The 16,701-nt window shown below is 64.3% G+C and overlaps 6 protein-coding genes across 6 annotated transcripts; 3 read left to right on the forward strand and 3 right to left on the reverse strand.

Annotated features, from left to right (window-relative positions):
- Positions 1-3,949: 3,949 nt before the first annotated feature.
- On the forward strand, positions 3,950-5,254 carry EMIHUDRAFT_219802 (hypothetical protein; the record flags this gene model as incomplete). The annotated part of the gene is made up of 1 exon (XM_005758119.1): positions 3,950-5,254. The coding sequence occupies one exon, from the start codon at positions 3,950-3,952 to the stop codon at positions 5,252-5,254; it is 1,305 nt and encodes a 434-aa protein (XP_005758176.1).
- Positions 5,255-6,313: 1,059 nt separating this feature from the next.
- On the reverse strand, positions 6,314-7,639 carry EMIHUDRAFT_219803 (hypothetical protein; the record flags this gene model as incomplete). Its single annotated transcript, XM_005758120.1, has 4 exons — positions 6,314-6,355; positions 6,503-7,203; positions 7,402-7,475; positions 7,575-7,639. The coding sequence occupies 4 exons, from the start codon at positions 7,637-7,639 to the stop codon at positions 6,314-6,316; spliced, it is 882 nt and encodes a 293-aa protein (XP_005758177.1).
- A 429-nt stretch (positions 7,640-8,068) lies between these two features.
- ATPVc/c (vacuolar H+-ATPase V0 sector, subunits c/c) lies at positions 8,069-9,541 on the forward strand. The gene is made up of 6 exons (XM_005758211.1): positions 8,069-8,087; positions 8,203-8,309; positions 8,568-8,726; positions 8,815-8,902; positions 8,996-9,107; positions 9,237-9,541. Exons 2-6 carry the CDS (start codon positions 8,225-8,227, stop codon positions 9,303-9,305), a joined length of 513 nt encoding a protein of 170 aa, XP_005758268.1. The 5' UTR covers positions 8,069-8,087; positions 8,203-8,224; the 3' UTR covers positions 9,306-9,541.
- Positions 9,542-11,133: 1,592 nt separating this feature from the next.
- Positions 11,134-12,864, reverse strand: EMIHUDRAFT_219806 (hypothetical protein; the record flags this gene model as incomplete). The annotated part of the gene is made up of 5 exons (XM_005758121.1): positions 11,134-11,163; positions 11,242-11,643; positions 11,744-11,785; positions 11,978-12,136; positions 12,313-12,864. The coding sequence occupies 5 exons, from the start codon at positions 12,862-12,864 to the stop codon at positions 11,134-11,136; spliced, it is 1,185 nt and encodes a 394-aa protein (XP_005758178.1).
- A 275-nt stretch (positions 12,865-13,139) lies between these two features.
- On the reverse strand, positions 13,140-14,118 carry EMIHUDRAFT_359787 (hypothetical protein; the record flags this gene model as incomplete). The annotated part of the gene is given in 2 exon segments (XM_005758122.1): positions 13,140-13,932; positions 13,949-14,118. A coding segment is annotated over 1 exon segment (407 nt), but the record flags the coding sequence as incomplete, so codon positions are not given.
- A 1,182-nt stretch (positions 14,119-15,300) lies between these two features.
- EMIHUDRAFT_359788 (hypothetical protein) lies at positions 15,301-15,956 on the forward strand (the record flags this gene model as incomplete). Its single annotated transcript, XM_005758123.1, has 1 exon — positions 15,301-15,956. Exon 1 carries the CDS (start codon positions 15,336-15,338, stop codon positions 15,954-15,956), a length of 621 nt encoding a protein of 206 aa, XP_005758180.1. The 5' UTR covers positions 15,301-15,335.
- Between the last annotated feature and the right edge of the window lie 745 nt (positions 15,957-16,701).

A 16,701-nucleotide genomic window follows, 5' to 3' on the forward strand; every position in this document is an offset into this window, starting at 1 on the left:
GCAGGTGTCTGATCTACCGCCGATTGCTGCCCTCTGCTCGCTCTTTGCCGGCGGGCGGGCCGTGCAGTCGGGCGGCGAGGCGGGCGGAGAGAGGAGCTCGTCGAAGAGCTCCTCCGCCCTCCGGCTCAGGTCGGCCCCCGCCCCAAAGTCAAAGTCGAGCTCCCAGCTCGCGGGCGGCGAAGACGCCGCCGACGAAGAGGCCTGGAAGGAAGGGGGCGCGAGCGGCGGCGGCGGCGGGGGAAGGCCCGACGAGTCGAGCGGCTGCGGCAGCTGCGGCGGCAGCGGCGGGTCCGACGTCAGCGGTGGCAGCGACTTGAGGAGCAGCGGCGGCAGGTTAGTCGGCTGCAGCGTGCGACCCACCCGGAAGGCGATCAAGCTCCCGGCCGCGCAGGGCAGAGCGAGCAGGCCCGGAATGGTCGCGGTCGTCGGATCGCGCAGCAGCACCAGCTTTGGTCCGACGGAGCTGCACAGCTGGTTGACGACGCGATGCGCTGGCCACAGGGGCGACGGCGCTCCACCCTCCGCCGTGTTCCAGACGCCGACCCCGTGCTGGTTGAACGGCGCCGCCGAGCCCAGCGGGTCGTGGACGCGCACGCGCGAGGCGGGGATGAGAAGGCCGCCCCTCTGGCAGGCGGGACAGAATTTCTGCCGAAAGGCGGTAGATAGCGTTTCCACCTTTGCATGCATCCCGCCGCCGGCAATCTCTTGGCCCCAGCACGTCTCGGCGGACGGCTTTCGCTTTCGAGAGGGAGCAGGCGCAGGCGCGGGCGCGGGCGATGGTGCGGCCGACAGCGGCGAATACATGTTGTCGGTACTACGAGCCTCGCCGTTCAGGAGAAGCTCTCGCAGCTCCGCCGCCTCGCGCCTCTCGCGCATCTCGCGCTCGCTCGCGCCGCCCTGCTGCGCGGGGCTCGTCGCGCTCCTGCCCGGCCCCCCGGGGGGCGACGCCATGTTTGTGCGAACCCCCACTCTCGCTGTTCACAGCCCTTCACTTGTAGTGAGCGTCGGGCTGGTGGTTCGACACCGAGTTTGAAAGATCTGTTTCTCTACGTCTCTCTTCACAGGAAGATCCTGTGAAGAAAAGCGGAGAAAAAACAGAAACCTTTTCTGCCTCGGCCTTAGCCGTCGGTACTCCGAAAGCGTGCTATCCAAGTAGCACGCAGCCGGGTCCCGAAGGTGTCCCATCCCAAATTCGTGCTGTCGACAGACCAGATTCGTGGTCCCTTGGTCGACTACACCCGCCTTTGGACGGTAGCCCGACACAATACATTTGTCTGTCTTTTTGGATTTTTGGTTCGTCTGGGTAAGGGTTTTGCAAGAAACCTCCTCACCACTGCGAACACTGTCTTGCTCGTAGGAGCCGTTCGTCCTTTGTCCGAGCAAACGCGCGCCCGATCACCCCATTGAGCACGTGTGCAGGGTATCCGAGCGCCATGAACTCCCTGAGTTTGCTCGTCACGCTGAGCGCGAACCCCTCGTCATCGCTCGCCATAGCACTCACCTTGATCAGGCATCCAACGACTATTCCCTCTTTCATCTTCGCGCATGTGAAGCTATCCCAGCGATGGTAGCGCCACACCCGAGGCTCTCTCTCGCAGCCCTCATTGACGTTCTTGAGTCTCGTCCGGAAACCTCCGTTCGCGTCGAGCTCGAGAGCCGTCTCTAAAAAATGAGCGTTATCGGCTGCCTCCAGCTTCAAAGGCGCCCAGTAGCACTCAGAACGACGGAAATCCTCCCGGAAACGATCGACATCCCATGCGCTATCGTCTTTGGCAGTCACCGTGATCACATCGTCCATGTAGCGCTTCATACGGAAACGCGCTTTCGCATCATCTTCGAACGTTTGCATCCACTCGTGCTCCATCCACGCAAGAGTTCCTATCGCCAGTGGTGGCGATAGCGCACTCCCCATTGGAATTCCGCGGGTTTGTTTCAGCAAGCGTCCGTCATACGTAATGACATAGCAGTTATCCAGATCGAAATCGATTACCTCGAGCATCGTCGAGAAGTTAATCGACGCGTGTCCCCACACTTCCCCTTCTTGTGCCCACGAGCACTTCTTCTTGCCTCTTTTCGGTACAAGTATTTTCGGGTCCTCTCCCGCGCCCGGTGGCAGGTTCTGGCGTACATTGCGTAGAATATCCCTCATCGCCACCTGCATCGCTTCCTTTGGCATGCTCGGGTAACAGCTGTCGACGTCGTTAATCTCGTAGCTGAGCTCTCCCTTCCCTCGGAGCGCTTCAGCCGCCTCCTTCAGCATCCGGGGTACACTTTGGCAGTCGTGCTGAATGAAGTGCTCACCCTTCAGGTGCCGGAGTGCGAAACTCCACGCCCGGCCCACGAGGCTCAAAAGTTTCGCCATCGGATGCTTCGCGTACGGCGTGATCGGCCTCGCCTTGTGCAGCTTCCGTTCTCGCACAAGAGGGTCAGTCACATTTTTTGCCTTATACAGCGCGTACGGCGCAGTTATCCTTCCTTTGCTATCGAATTTAGTGATCTTGTGCCATCCCTTCTTTCTGTAGAACCATCGCCATGCAGAGATCAGCGTCGCGTCGAGCGTACCGTCAGTACTCAGCTGGTTCGCCCGTACTCGCGACCGATCCTCCGTCGTCATATTCTTGAGCAGATCCTCAGCTCCATGCTTCTTCCTCTTATATGCCGTGTCCTTTAGCGGATACACACGCGTATAGTTGCCGTTTGAAGTGTCGAAGAGCGCGTCTAGCGTCTTCTCGTACGTGACGGGGCACGTAACAAAACACTCTCCGACATTCTTGTCCAGCCATCCTATCACGCTACCTCGCAGGACGCTCTTCACCTGCGAAACCTGGTTCGAAGTAACCGCGTCTTCGCATGGTATACACGTCTCGTCCGTCTCCGCAAGTGTCTCCGCGAGTACCTTCTTCCAGTCGCGATCTCTCCCCGCTTCTCGTACGCTCGCGGGAAGGCTTCCGAGTGCCTTATCCCATGCAACACGCATGTCTCTCTCGGTTGGGATGGGCACGTTTTTATTGCTCCGACGTAGCACTTCGGCGTGCGGGCCGTTGTATTCACGTCCAATGCAGAAGATATGCCCTTCCGCCATCGGCAGAGGCTCGAACCCGAAAGACGTTAGTCGCTGCTGTATCGCCTGACAGGCGCACCGCTGCGGTCTTTTGGGGTCACTGACATTTGAGAGCCGTTCAATGATATTTTTCTGCCGTACCGTCACTATCTTGATCCTTTGGCAGTGCCACTCGATTATGTGTTCCGGCCAGGGTTGCCTCCGTACTAGTTCATCGAGGTAGGCTCGAAGCGGGCGAGCGTCGACTCCTGGTACGAAAGGCAAGCGCACCTCAATCGTATCACGTGTGAGCCCTTCGTATCTGGTCTTACCCGACGCGGGAGCACGACAACTACGACCCCGGCCCCCTCGCGGAGCGCATCAGGCGCGACAAGCGCGAGGCGTCCCACCGCTCCTCCGACGACTCCTCCTCCGACCAAGACTCATGCGGCACCGGCTCTACTAGCGAGGCGAATGACATATTCGACACCCTCGACGACCATCTCGGCTACGGTTCCGACGGTTCCGACGACCATCTCGGCTACGGTTCCGACTCCGGCTCCGGCTGGTAGTCGAGAAGCTGCCGAGCCCAAATCACTGTGTGTGACACATTTCTTGTTGGCTTCTAAAAATCTCTCTCTCTCTCTCCACTCGCAACAGCTCTCGCGCGCCGCCGTCTGTGGCGACGCGCAGAACATCAACAACTCTCAATGCCCCACCCCCCTGCGCGCGGGCCTTCTAGGCCCGCGGGTAGTCTCCCCCCATTCCCAGGGCCTCCAGGGCTCGCACCTCAACCTCTCATAGACCAGCGCACAGCGCCATAGGAGGTATTATCTTCTCAATAACAATGCTGTGAACAGCGTCGAACCTCGGTGTTGCCCCCTCCGGGCCGCGACCTCTCGAACGACCATGAGCCTGAATTATCTCCTCGTCACTCTCCTCAGCACAGCGGCCCGGTCGCAGTGGAAGCTGCCGGCGGTGTCCGTCAGGCCCTGCAACTGCTCGGCTCGCGTCTACGTTTACGACCTTGAGCCGCCGCTGACGGACCCAGGATATGGAGAGGCGCACAACCCGTTCCATCGGCGGCCAGACACGCCCGGTCCATGGGACCCCAACGAGCAAGGAGAACACATGTATGCGCTGACGAGCATCCTCGAGTACCGCTTGCGGCGGTCGTGCTGCCGCACAACTGATCCAGAGGAAGCAGACCTGTTCTTCGCACCCATCGCTCCACGGCCAAGAGAGAGAGCAAGTCTTTACTTCGAATTGTGCCAATCTGGAAATTTGAGCGCAAAATCGGTGCGGCTTGCGCTTCGACACGCGCGCGAGCCATGGCGTGCTTGCCGGCACTTCTTCAGCTTGCCGCACCACTACCACTTTGAGCAGTGCGGCGGTTGGTTCGCGCACCCGAAGCCTCCATACGAGCTCATGATGCGTGTGGGGTATCTGCACTCCATCACCCCGTCGCTCGAACGTCGGGTGAGGGCGGAGGCGCTCAATGATCACACAGCGAAGCGGAGCCATCTGTGGAAAGATCTCTCGAAGGTTAGCAGCAACATCAGCTCGACATACCCGAACTTGATCTCCGTGCCATACCCGAGTGTGCACTGGTCAAGCGGCCAGACGCGGGCTGGCTTCTCGCCCCCATGGGAACGCGAGCAGCACGGTCTGGATCGCCCAGTAATCTCCCCAACCATGCTATTTGTTGGCAGTGCGGCGCACGGGGACGTTGCGGTTCGGGCTCTCGTGGTAAAGCAATGCGAGGCTCACCCGCGCTGTACCGTGAGCCCGTGGCGAGGTGGCGCGTCGCTGCTCGACAAGCAGCGCGCAGTTTTTTGCCTGGAGCCCAGTGGGGACAGCCCCGACCGCAAGTCTGTCAGTGATGACGTGGCAATGGGCTGCATTCCCGTCTTTTTCTCCGCGATTTCGAGCGGCCTTGCGCCCTGGTTTTGGGCGGCGGCAGGCTCCGCTGGAGGGGGCTATGTGCTCATCGAGCGCGAGCCCTTCTTGGCTGGAAACGTGACTCTCGAGAGCGAGCTCGGCCGCATGCCTTCTGCTCGCGTCGCGGCCCTTGGCCATGCCGTGACCCGCGTCGCCCATGGGTTCCAGTACTCAATCGATGATGACCCCGGAGATGCAGTGGACGTGCTGCTTACAGGACTCCACAAGATGGCCGACGCACAGTGCCCGCACCACACGCATCAGCAGCCATAACGAACGAACGACTCTGACTCTCAAAAACGAAAGGTAAGCCCGTCGCGGCGGCAAGCGCACCTGGGCCCGCAGGCCGTCGGCGCGGGGGGCGGGTCCTTTGCCTAGGTTCGCCCAGCAGAGACCTGCGGTACGTGCTCGCGCAGTGCATCGCGCGGAGGGAGGGGGCGTGGAGCGTGAGCAGTGGCTCTCAGGTTCCTGCCCCGACTGCCCCGACCACAATCGGTTGTTTGGGTCTGCCATCATCTTGATGAGGGCCCGGACCACACATAGTGGGGCGGGTCCAGAGAGGGGAAATAGAGAAAGCCCTGAGTCGCCCGTGCTCGTGTCGCCTGTGTGCGAGAAAGTGGGGAGTGAGTCGGAGCGGCCCGAGAAGGTCTGCCCAAACCAAAGCACCACCCGGGAACGCTCTCACAAGACTTCCGCCCACTTACCACGGTCGGCTCCACGGCGGCGGAGGTCTGGAGGTCTCAACGCGAGGTGTGCAAGGCAAGCAGCAGAGCATCCTCCGGGCGCGTGGATGGGGAGAGCGCCGAGCAGCCATGCGGCAAAACCATCCGTTCTTCACCCGTCGCGTTCGGGAGTGCCGCCCGATAAGAATATTGCAAGAAATGAATAAATAAAACGCCAAGTGCGCCGATATGCCGATCAGGATGACACGCGCGCGGAGGCGCGGTCACAGTGGTCAGTGCGGGCGAAACCAGAGCATAAGGCGATGCGTATTCATTTTGTGGGTTGGGCATATCCATCGCGGGACTGATCACGATTGCTCCCGACTTGGCGCAGAGGAGTCTCTCTACCTACTCCGTCTCTCTGTCTCTTTGTCTCACTCTCTATATCTCTCCTCTCTCCTCTCTCTCTCTTTCTCTCTCACTCCCTCACTATCGCTCGCTCGCTCGCTCGCCCCCCCCCCCCCCCCCACCAAAGTGCGATTCCCTAAACTATCTGCTCTGCTCGCTAGTTGAACATGACATGAAGCCCTCCTTTTGGCCACTCGCTTCGCTTGGCCCCCGACGCTCTTCCCTCTTTCATTTCACGCCGGCGAGGGCGAGGGCGGTGGCGTCAGTAGATATCGCCGTCTATCGAAGCTACCTCCAGGTCGGGCTGTACCGCGCGCAGCGGCGACTTTCCCGGATGGATGAGTAGTCGGTCGCCTGAGCAATAACGCGCAATGACGCTCGAGGCACCGATGAAGACGCCGACGAGGACGATGGACACGTAGACGATGACCACGGCGTAGACGACGAGCACGTGCGCCGCCATTGGGTCTCGCGCCCACGCCGAGTTCCCGTTCGACTGCCAGGCGTAGACAAGAGCGTTGAAACACATCCACACGCCTGCTGCGACCGTCGCGGTCACGCGTACGAATGGCGCGATGCGCGCGTGGCCGCCGTGAGACGCCTCCGAGATGGCAGCGGCGGCGGCAACCGTGAAGAAGAGCGTCTGCATCTTGTGAATCTCCGCGGGCAGGCCTTCGCCCCCGAGGGCGTGAAGCACGCCCATTATGGTCTCCAATGCGAAAGCGAGCGCGAGCATGGCCAGCTCGAGGCTGCACTGCAGCGGCGAGGCGTAGCCCTTAGCGGCGAGGTAGAAGCCGCCCAGCTCTAGCAGCCCGCACGCGAGGAACGCGAGGTGCATGCACGCGTGGTGCCACGAGTCGACGAACGTGAAGTGCGCGCCGTCTTCGGATATCAGCGGCCGCCACCACCAGTCGAGGCCGTATTTCCATGGGTCCTTGTAGTAGAGCTCCATGAGGATGCCCATGAAGAACGTGAAGAATACCTTCAGCCACGGCTCCCACGGCCTGGCCCCCACCCCCCGCTGCCACGGCAGCGCGTGCCATGAGCGCGAATAAGGCGCGCCAACAGCGATGCAGCGGCCGATGCCCGCGGCCCAATGCAGTCCAAGTAGGAGGATGACGGAGCCGGGGAACACGTGGCCCGCGATCGTCCCTTTGGGAATACCTTGGTGGGGCGTGTACGTATGAGGCAGCATATACACACCACCGCGCCGCGCTGGCGCTTGAAGCTAGTGGTGCGCGCTGGCGCGCGAGCTTTCCCAGAGCAACAGTGGCGCTGAGGTTGAGGAGGCGAGGGCCGAGCGAGGGCCGAGTTTGAGGCGGTGGAGCCCCACATGCCCCCAACCCAGACCGAGGGCGCCGCTGCCTTCGCCGACGAGGCAACCGGCAACGCCGCCGCCCTCATCCTTGACTTCGGCCGCAGCCCTGACGACAGGGCGGCCCTCGCGCGCACCCGCGCGAAGCAGACGGGCAAGAATGGCGGCATCGAGGCAGGCGTGGCGCGGGGAGTGGGAGGGCGCAAACCTAGTAGGAGCCTCAATATGCCATCCGACATGGCCTGCCTGCGCGGCGGTCAGCACATACTTCATGCTCCCGTTTCGCGGCTGCGGCTGCTTGCGGGACTTGCGGGACAAAGCATTGTGAGACAGAGCCCGCGGGCGGGAGGAAGTGCGACGCCATTTGCAACCACGCGCGCTCCAGCTGGAGCAGGGGGGCGGCGCGGGGAGGAGCGCACCCGGTGGGCCCAACGAAGCACCTGCCCAAGGCGCGCAGGCGCGGCGGTCTCAAGGCTCCAGCCTTTCTTCCGTCCTCGCGGGAGTCGCTTAGGCGGCTCCAGTGGTGTACCTGTGTTAGTGCGGTTTCGTCGGCCTCTAGGCTGGCCCTCCATCGCCTCCCGTGCTCTAATGCCTCGAGTCTGTCCGCGCGCCGGCACCAACTTGATTCCCGGATCGGCGTCTCCCCCTCCCCCTATGTGCCGCCCCCCTCGAGCCCATGTAAAATTCTTTCGACCTGTGTCAAGCCTGCTCTGTAAGCGCTGTGTGTGCTCCCCTGCGCACGCACGCGCGGCGCCGTACACCCACACACCGCAGTCTGCGTGCGCCGAGGGCACAAGGGCACATCCCGCCTCACGCGCGGGCACCTCCCTTCGCAGGACCCTCCCGCATCGCTGCAAAATGCCCGGCACCATCGACGCGCTCTGCCCAGCGACCGCGCCCTTCTTTGGCTTCATGGGCGCCGCCGTGGCGCTCATCTTTGCGAGTGCGTCGCCTCCCACCCAGCCGGCCGCCCTCGCGCGTGCTCCCGCGTCGCACCAGCGCACGGGGGGGGATGCTCCAGCGGCCTGTGGATTTTGCGCACCCGCGCTGGATTCTCAGCAAAGTTGTGCCCCGCGCGCGTGACCGATGCGCGAGCGTGGGCCTGGCCGCGCTGCGGCGCCGCTGCCCCTCGCCTCTTGCCGCACGACCGACCGAGCCTCCCGCCACACAAGCCGACGGTCCCCTCCCATGCGCGCCGCAGACCTGGGCGCCGCGTACGGCACTGCAAAGTCTGGCGTTGGGGTGTCGTCGATGGGCGTGATGAAGCCGGACCTGATCATGAAGTCCATCATCCCCGTGGTCATGGCGGGCGTGCTCGGCATCTACGGCCTCATCATCGCAGTCATCATTGCCAACGGAGGTGCACGCGCGGCCTCTCCCGCGCCTGCCGACTGCGCCGCCACAGCCGTTGGCCGCCCTCCCCAACCCCCTCCTCCGACCGACCGCAGTCATGCCGCCGACGAGCGAGGGTACGACAAAGTACTCCTCCTTCACCGGCTTCGCGCACCTCGCGGCGGGCCTTGCGTGCGGGCTAAGGTGTGTGCCGCCCCAACCCCCTCCCTCCATCCCTCCTTTCCACTTTTCCCGATGGAAGCTTCCCCCCCCCCCCCCCTCCCCCCCCCCTCGCAGCGGCCTCGCCGCGGGCATCGCGATTGGCATCGTCGGCGACGCGGGCGTACGCGCCAACGCGCAGCAGGCCAAGCTCTACGTCGGCATGGTGCTGATTCTCATCTTCGCAGAGGCGCGCGCACATCCCCGCTCCGCCCGCTGTGGCCGACTCCGCGGCCCCATCGCCTCCCGCCGCGCAGCGCCGCTCGGCCCGCGCGTGCGCACGTGCTGACGACGCGCGCCCGCGCGCATCCGCCCCTAGGCGCTCGGTCTCTATGGCCTCATCGTCGGCCTCATCCTGACCTCCAAGTCCCACGTGTGCGGCGACTGAGCTCCGCGTCGACGCTCCGCCCCCTCCCCGAGAGGGGGGGGAGAGGCGCGGCATCACACGAAGCCTGGGAGGCACGCTCCCGAGAGTGGCCTTACGTCTGTAGCGGGCTCGAGTGGGGTAGATTGGGTCGCGCCCCATGCGCGCTCGCGGTTTGCGGGTTGGGTGTTGCGCCGCACGATCGTGTCTGCTGTCTCGTCTTGTCACGATTTCCTTTTCACCCATTTGTGGTATATTCCGGTCCCGCGGGGTCGGGGGCCGCCACCGCGCACAGCGACGTGCACCGAGAGTGGAGAGAGGCGCGGCCTGGCGATGTCGCGGAAGCGCCCCGCCCCCGCCGCCGGACAGGGAGTCGGCCGGCGCGAGCGACGGCCGCCGAGCTTTAGGTCGCCGACATACAGCGAATATTGTGCACCGAACGCTAATGAGGGGGGGTCCGACCCCCCACGACGTTATCATGCTCCCCACCGCGGGGGGAGCAAGAGATGATCTCGAAGAGGGAACGCGAACCTTCCTCGAGCTTTGAGGGGAGCGAGGAGGATCAGAGGGAGCGAAGGAGAACCTTCGATATTGAGCTGATATTGTGGGGAACCAATTCTGACCACTCGGGTTACAGATCCCCCCCCGAGTCTGTAACGACTCGAGAGATTACGAAACTTGAGATCCTCGTGGTAGCTGCAGAGCGTTCCTCTGTGCTTGTGCTAGCTCGTGCGCTGCAGTCTCTCGCTGTCCGTCGGCTTGTTTGTATCCCACCCACCCACCCTGGGGTCGTGGTGCCTTCCTCCTGTCACGCCGCTGGCCTGACAGTCGATCAGGCACTTCGTTCTGGGAGTGTTCTACCCCCTTTGCTATACTTCAAAAGGTCTAGTACATGTTCATGAGAAGGGCACAGACAGCGGTCGCCGTCCTAGTGTGCGGAGTGGGGCGGAGTGCGGAGAGGAGACCGGAGACCGGAGATAAAATAAATAAAAACGGACACCTCTACTGTGAGATGGGTAAAAAGGAACAGGTCCCCGCCCGTGCGATCTTTGTGCAGGGTTCTTTGTGGGTGTGGCCGGCGACTAGCCGGGGTCGTCTCCTCCACCACGATAGGGGACTTATGTAGCACTAGCCGTCTTCCACATGGTCCCTCGGGTCCCTGCTGCTCCTAATCTCGTCGTACATCCTCCTGCTGATCTCCGCAAAGTCCTGCTCCCTCCCTCGTCTCGCCCTGCGCGTCTGCTCCGCCTCCACATCGTCTGCCCTGCGTCGTCTGGTGACGGGTCCTCCATAGTCGGTTGAGGTCGCCGCCCTCCCTCGTGCCTCTTCCCAACGTTCCCTCGGCGGCCGATGCCGTCTGCTCCGGCTCCGCCGTCCCCGGGTCTGCCCTGCTCTCGTCCGCGCTAGCTTCTGTTTCGTCATCACTGGTGTTTCTCCTCTTCTTTCTCCTCTTCTTGTATGCTTTGTACATTCCGCGCGTTGATATTTTCCTAGATATTTTCCGACCCGCCGCTTTCCCTTCGGAGAGACCGCGGAGGCGGGGAGGCGGTCGCTTCTTTCTCCATAGAATCATAGTGAATCTATGCCATAGTCTTTTGTGAGTCTCTGGAGACGAATATCACACCCGCCATCCCCTCGCGCAAAGACCAAAGTCCGCAAGCGCGCTCAAGGCACAAGGGCACGGAACCCCGCCGCGAGACCGCGGGCGGACCGGCGGACCCACGGCTCACCCGAGTGTGGGCGCCGCGGGGACGACGGAAGGTCCGCGCGCACATGGAATATTGGTGGCCACACACAGCCACGTGCATCTCCGCACCCGGCACACGCCGCAAGGCGCACGCCGTACTCCTACCTAAGCCTTAGCAGCCTTTGCCTTCTTCGCCTTGGCGGCGGGCTTCACCTCGCCCTTGCCGACCGCCGGCGCCGCGGCCGGCGCCGCCGGCGCCGCCGCGTACGGCACCGACGAGTGGTGCAGGCAGATGCGCACCTTGCCGTCGCCGCACCGCTTGTAGCCAAAGGTGTACTCGACGCGCACCTTGTCGCCCGAGGTGGCGTCGACGAAGACGTAGTCGCCCATCGCGTGCGCCACCTCGCCGTAGCACTTGATCTGGTGGTTGCGGAACGTCACGTCCTTCCAGCCGCGGCCGCCGTTGATCGCGAAGCCGGCGTCCTCGCCCTTGAAGGCGTCATTCTTCATCGCCTCGGCGCCGACAAAGTACGACATCGCCTCCTCCGCCGTCGGGCGGAAGGGGTGCTCCGTCGCCTTGGTCGGCTTGAAGAGCACGTCGGTGTGGCCGTAGCCGTACAGCTGGCCCGCCGCCTCGCCCGCCGCCGCGACGTAGTCGCCCTTCTCGGCGTACACCTTGGAGATGGAGGCGATCGAGTCCGCCCACAGCTTCTGCGCCGCCAGCCGCCTCCGTCACCGCCGCCGGGCCCGCCGCCGGGCCCGCCGCGTACGGCACCGACGAGTGGTGCAAGAAGATGCGGCACTTGCCGTCCTCATTCTGGCGGCCATCGGGGCGGGTGGTCATGGCGGGTGGGGACGGCGGAAGCAGGGGCGGCGGTGGCAGAGAGGGTGGTGCCGGCGGTGGCGGACTCAGTGGTGGCGGTGGGTAGGGCGGCGAAGGGCTGGGCGGCGGCGGGCTGAGTGGTGGCGGGCTGGGTGGTGGCGGGGAGGGCGGAGGCGGCGAGGTGACTTGCAGAGGCGTGCAGAGCCCTGACAGGGTGCTCGGTGCACACGCACCACACACCTTGCGGTAGCCAAAGGTGTACTCGACGCGCACCTCGTCGCCCGAAGTGGCGTCGACGAAGACGTAGTCGCCCATCGCGATGGCCGAGTCGCCCAGGAGCTCGACCTGGCGCAGGGGAAGGGGTTTCCTCGCTGCGCCGGCGCGGAGCAGGGTGGAGCAGGGGCGGAGCAAGGCGGAGCAGGGGCACGGGCAAAAAAGCTCCCGAACCGGGCGCCACCAGCCCGGCTGCCGCGCTCTCCCGACGCGGCCTCGGCCGGATCCCAGGCGTGGCGTCTGCTCACCTGGTGGTTGCGGAAGGTGACGTCCTTCCAGCCGCGGCCGCCGTTGATCGCAAAGCCGGCGTCCTCGCCCTTGAAGGCGTCGTTCTTCATCGCCTCGGCGCCGACAAAGTACGACATCGCCTCCTCCGCCGTCGGGCGGAAGGGGTGCTCCGTCGCCTTGGTCGGCTTGAAGAGCACGTTCGTCTTGCCATAGCCGTACAGCTCGCCCGCCGCGGTGGCCGCCATGTCGACAAAATCGCCACCCTCGGCGTGCACCGCCGAGATGGTTTTGATGGCGCTCGCCCAGTTGGCCTGCGCCGTGTGCACTTCATCTATGCTGATGGCGTCGCTGGAGGCGTCGAACCGGCCAAAGGAGAGCCGGTCAAGCGGAGTGGGCTCAGGCTCGACCAGCTCAGCGGCTGGGTCGGATGAATCGTATCCCCAGTAGAAGCCAGCCGGTGCCGCGTTCTCCACAGCGACAGCCGCACGCACGAAGGCGCGGGAAGGGGCGGTGGCGTACCGCGCTGGGCCGGCCACCAGGCCGGCGGCGGAGATGCAGGAGAGGGACAGCATCGCCTGCCGAGCTCTGGCGAAGGCTGTCGACGCGGAAAAATTGCCCGGGAGGGGGAATAGCGCGTCCCGTTTTCATTCAGTCAGTCTTACACACCTCCAAGCATGGAGGTCGGGCCCACGCGCATACACGCAGGATAAGAATGGATGGGGAGCCGACACGAGGCACGCTGTCACCGGCCGTAGCACTGGTCCGGACTCACTCCAAAATCCCTATCATTGAAAGTAGCAGAGGGGTCTGTCCAACCACTCTCCGAATGGGATTTTCTGCCCTGCCGCCTGTCGCGGCCCCGCCTGCCTCCCGGGGCCCGCCCGGCCGTGCCATCCGCCGCCGGACCGCCCGGCGGGTCCAACCCGAAGCGGGCGACCGGCCGTTCGCACCGCTCGGCCGGCGGGGCGAGCCCCGCGGCCCTCGATCGCTCGCCCCGGGACGTGGGGGACGTGGCCCGACCGGCCCACGCGCACGTCCTGGCCTCTACCGCCGCTTTCGGCGGCGCAATTTGCGCCTTCATCGCTCTCTGGATCCTCCTGGCACCCATCGGACTCTTCCCGACGGTCGGCGGCACCCACTCCGTGCACTTTGAGTCAGACTCGCTCTTCGGCAGGCACGCTCTTCGGCAAAAAGTCGCCGCCGGCCGTTCACGCCGAGCCAGCCAGTTGCCGGCTCGCACGGCAGCCTCTTCCTCTCGACCAGCCTCAACTTCGACACGGTCATCATTTTGTCGCTGCGTGCTCGTGGCGAGCCGGGCGGCGGTCAAAGTTTGCCCAGACGAGCGCCAGGCGATAGCAAGGTCTCTGTTCGCCCTGTGCATGTCAGGCCAGGCTGCAGCGGGGCACTACCATCGTGCTACGCTGTTGCAGCCTGACCTTTCCCACTGTGCACAGCCGCCAGAGCACCACCACCGCCCGGCATCGTGTCACGGCGAGCTCCTTCTGCACCCGTTCGCGAGGCTCTCGCGCTCGTGGCACACTTCGGCCTTCCGCTGCTCGCGTTCGGCGAGCTCTTCTCCGCACTCCTGCCACGGTGCCGTCGCCACACACCTTCTGGCCGGCCTGAGCCATGCGGACTCGCCGGCGGGGGCAACATATCGACCTCTCTCTCTGGTGCACCACGGGCCGCGACGGCTGCTGGCAGCCGGCCGGCGTGAGGAGGCAGTTTGCCGGCACAGTCGAGCTGGAGTATCCGCTTCTTGATGCTTCTGCGGTCAAGCTCGACCTTATGTGACATGATATTTCACAATAATGCATGCTCTCACCCCTCAAAGTGTCGAAGTTTACCGGTGACTCTCCGGTGGCCCGATAGTACCGGTGCCTTTCTTCAAACGAACGCGCTTCGAGGTTCGACAATCGCTAAGCTGCTTATGGGGCACCGCTGCGACTCCCTTGGGGATGCCTGAGGCCACCCCAAGCACTCCCTAAGCCTTACGTGGACGATTTCAACCCTACTCTGTGTTTGTTCGTCTACGCACATTAGCAACTTTGTGCTCATGTCAACGCCACGCCAGCGCTAGCCCATTCAACCCCGCCCCATTGGGGGCGGGGCCCGTCAAGGGCCTCACTCTAGTAGAATTTAAAAAACGCGGCACCAGCTCGCCTCTCCCATCTCCCATCTCCCACCTGCACCCACCGCCGCCGCTCTCGCCACGGTTGAAATCACAGCCCGCATGAGCGGCGCCGGAAGCCCAACCTGCCTCGCCGACCTGGCTCGGGGCGACCTGGCATGGCTGCGCGCCTTCCTCTCCGGGCGGCGGACGCGCGGCACGCTCGACGCGCGGCACGACACCGAGAGGCAGGACACGCTGCTCACCTGGGCCACTCGTCACGGGCAGGCCGAGGCGGTGCGGCTGCTGCTGGAAGGCGGCGCGAGCGTCGGGGCAACGAATGGCGGCGGCGGATCCGCGCTGTATATCGCGTGCCAGGAGGAGCAGATTGAGTGCGCCCGGCTGCTCCTCGAGGCTGGCGCAGCGGTCAACCAAGCTGCTGACGGCGGCGTCACGCCGCTGTTCATCGCGTGCGAGAGGGGGCAGCTCGAGTGCGTTCGGCTGCTTCTCGAGGCTGGCGCAGCGGTAAGCCAAGCCCGCAACGACGGCTCCACGCCGCTGCTCGCCGCTTGCCGCTTCGGGCATCTCGAGGTCGTCAGGCTGCTTCTCGAGGCTGGCGCGGCGGTGGCTCATGCAAGCGCTGAAGGCTTCACGCCGTTGTACGTCGCGTGCTACGAGGGCCACCTCGAGATCGCCCAGCTGCTGCGCGACGCTGGCGCGGCCGTCAACCAAGCCAAGCAGAACGGTGCCACGCCGCTGCTCATGGCATGCCACCAGGGCCACCTCGAGTGCGTCCGGCTGCTCCTCGAGGCCGGCGCGGCGATCGACCAAGCCAAGCAGAACGGCGCCACGCCGTTGTTCATGGCGTGCCGTAAGGGCCACGTCGAGGTCGCCAAGCTGCTCCTCGAGGCCAGCGCTGACATCAGCCAAGCGATGAACGATGGTACCACGCCGCTGTACATCGCGTGCTACAAGGGCCACCTCGAGATCGCCCGGCTGCTTCTCGAGGCCAGCGCTGACATCAACCAAGCCCGCAGCGACGGCTGCACGCCGCTGTTCGTGGCGTGCCTGAAGGGCCACCTCGAGGTCGCCAAGCTCCTCTCCTCCTACGGCGCCTCCCGCGCCGCTACGCCTTTCGGCACGCCCGAGGAGGCTGCAAACAGCCGCGGCCACGCCGACCTCGCCGCCTGGCTGGTCGCCAGCCGCGGCTGGACGCCGCTCGCGCACCTTGAGACCCTCACCGCCGCCCGCGCTCTCTCCCTGCTGCGCAGCGGCGCAAGCTTGCACGAGGGCGAGCCGACGCCGCTGCAGCGCGCCGCGGGCGGCGAGGGCGAGGCGGCGGCGCTGATCCGGCGGGCGGCGGCGCCGTGGTCGCCGGCAAGCCATTTGCTCTTCCCCGCGGCGGCCCGCGCGCGGGCGGCGCTCCTCGTTCGCTCGATCTACGAGATCCACGAGCGGTACCACCTCGACTCGGCGGGAGCCACGAACGGCATCGCGGCGCTCGACTTTGGCCACTGCGTCTTGGGCTTCGCGATCACGCGCGAGACGCAGTAAGAGGGGCCTGCTTTCGCGCGCGGCGCGGCACTCGGCGCTGGCTGCGATTTCGGTTATGCTCGCGCGTGCCGAGACGTGGTTGTGACAATGTGTGCGCGGGTTGTGACTGGGAGGAAGGCAGTGGGGTGCAGGTCTGCTCACCCACGTTGCACTGGACCTGTTGCCGTGGGCCTCCTGCCCGTGTTCGGGCGTGGAGATGCGAGGCTCGCCTTTACCTTGCTTGCCCACCACTTGTTCTGCCCTTTAAGCTCCTTTACCGGGGACGCAAAAACGCAACGTGCCCTTCTCCTTGGCACTAGAATTTTACAACAAAACTCCCTCGCACGACACTGGGGGCACGGGAGTCGGGAGCGACTCGGGACGACTAGAGCCGTAGAATAGTATGCACATACGGCTTTAATCTGGCGCACAGTAGATGCACAGAATTTTTTCAGAATCTGGCGCACACAGTTTGTCATTTGGAGTCATGGGATACATACACAACGAAATAATCACCGACGAACGGAGAGAGAGACAGACAGAGAGTCGTCCGCGGAGCACTCATAAATCACCACGTGTGCCGCGTCGAACGACGACAGTGGCTCCGTTGCGGCTTGCAGCTGTAACTGAGCCAGAAACACTTTTTCATCTGCGGCCCCCGTTCTGCGTGCACGCACCGCTGGCGCACACCTCACACGCCGTGCTGGCCTGCGCCAGCGCCTGCTGCGTCCAAGTCGTCCAGTGTGCGTAGCCTTTTTTGCTTAGG

This window comes from Emiliania huxleyi (assembly GCF_000372725.1).
Source record: "Emiliania huxleyi CCMP1516 unplaced genomic scaffold EMIHUscaffold_88, whole genome shotgun sequence".
In the NCBI taxonomy this organism is placed as follows: domain Eukaryota; phylum Haptophyta; order Isochrysidales; family Noelaerhabdaceae; genus Emiliania; species Emiliania huxleyi.

Excerpts from the sequence above, each read along its gene's own strand:
- ATPVc/c (XM_005758211.1), top strand. The coding sequence starts at position 8,225 with ATGCCCGGCACCATCGACGCGCTCTGCCCAGCGACCGCGCCCTTCTTT. Across the intron at positions 8,903-8,995 it reads GGCCTTGCGTGCGGGCTAAG|CGGCCTCGCCGCGGGCATCG; the intron begins GTGTGTGCCGCC and ends CCCCCCTCGCAG. Across the intron at positions 9,108-9,236 it reads TGATTCTCATCTTCGCAGAG|GCGCTCGGTCTCTATGGCCT; the intron begins GCGCGCGCACAT and ends ATCCGCCCCTAG.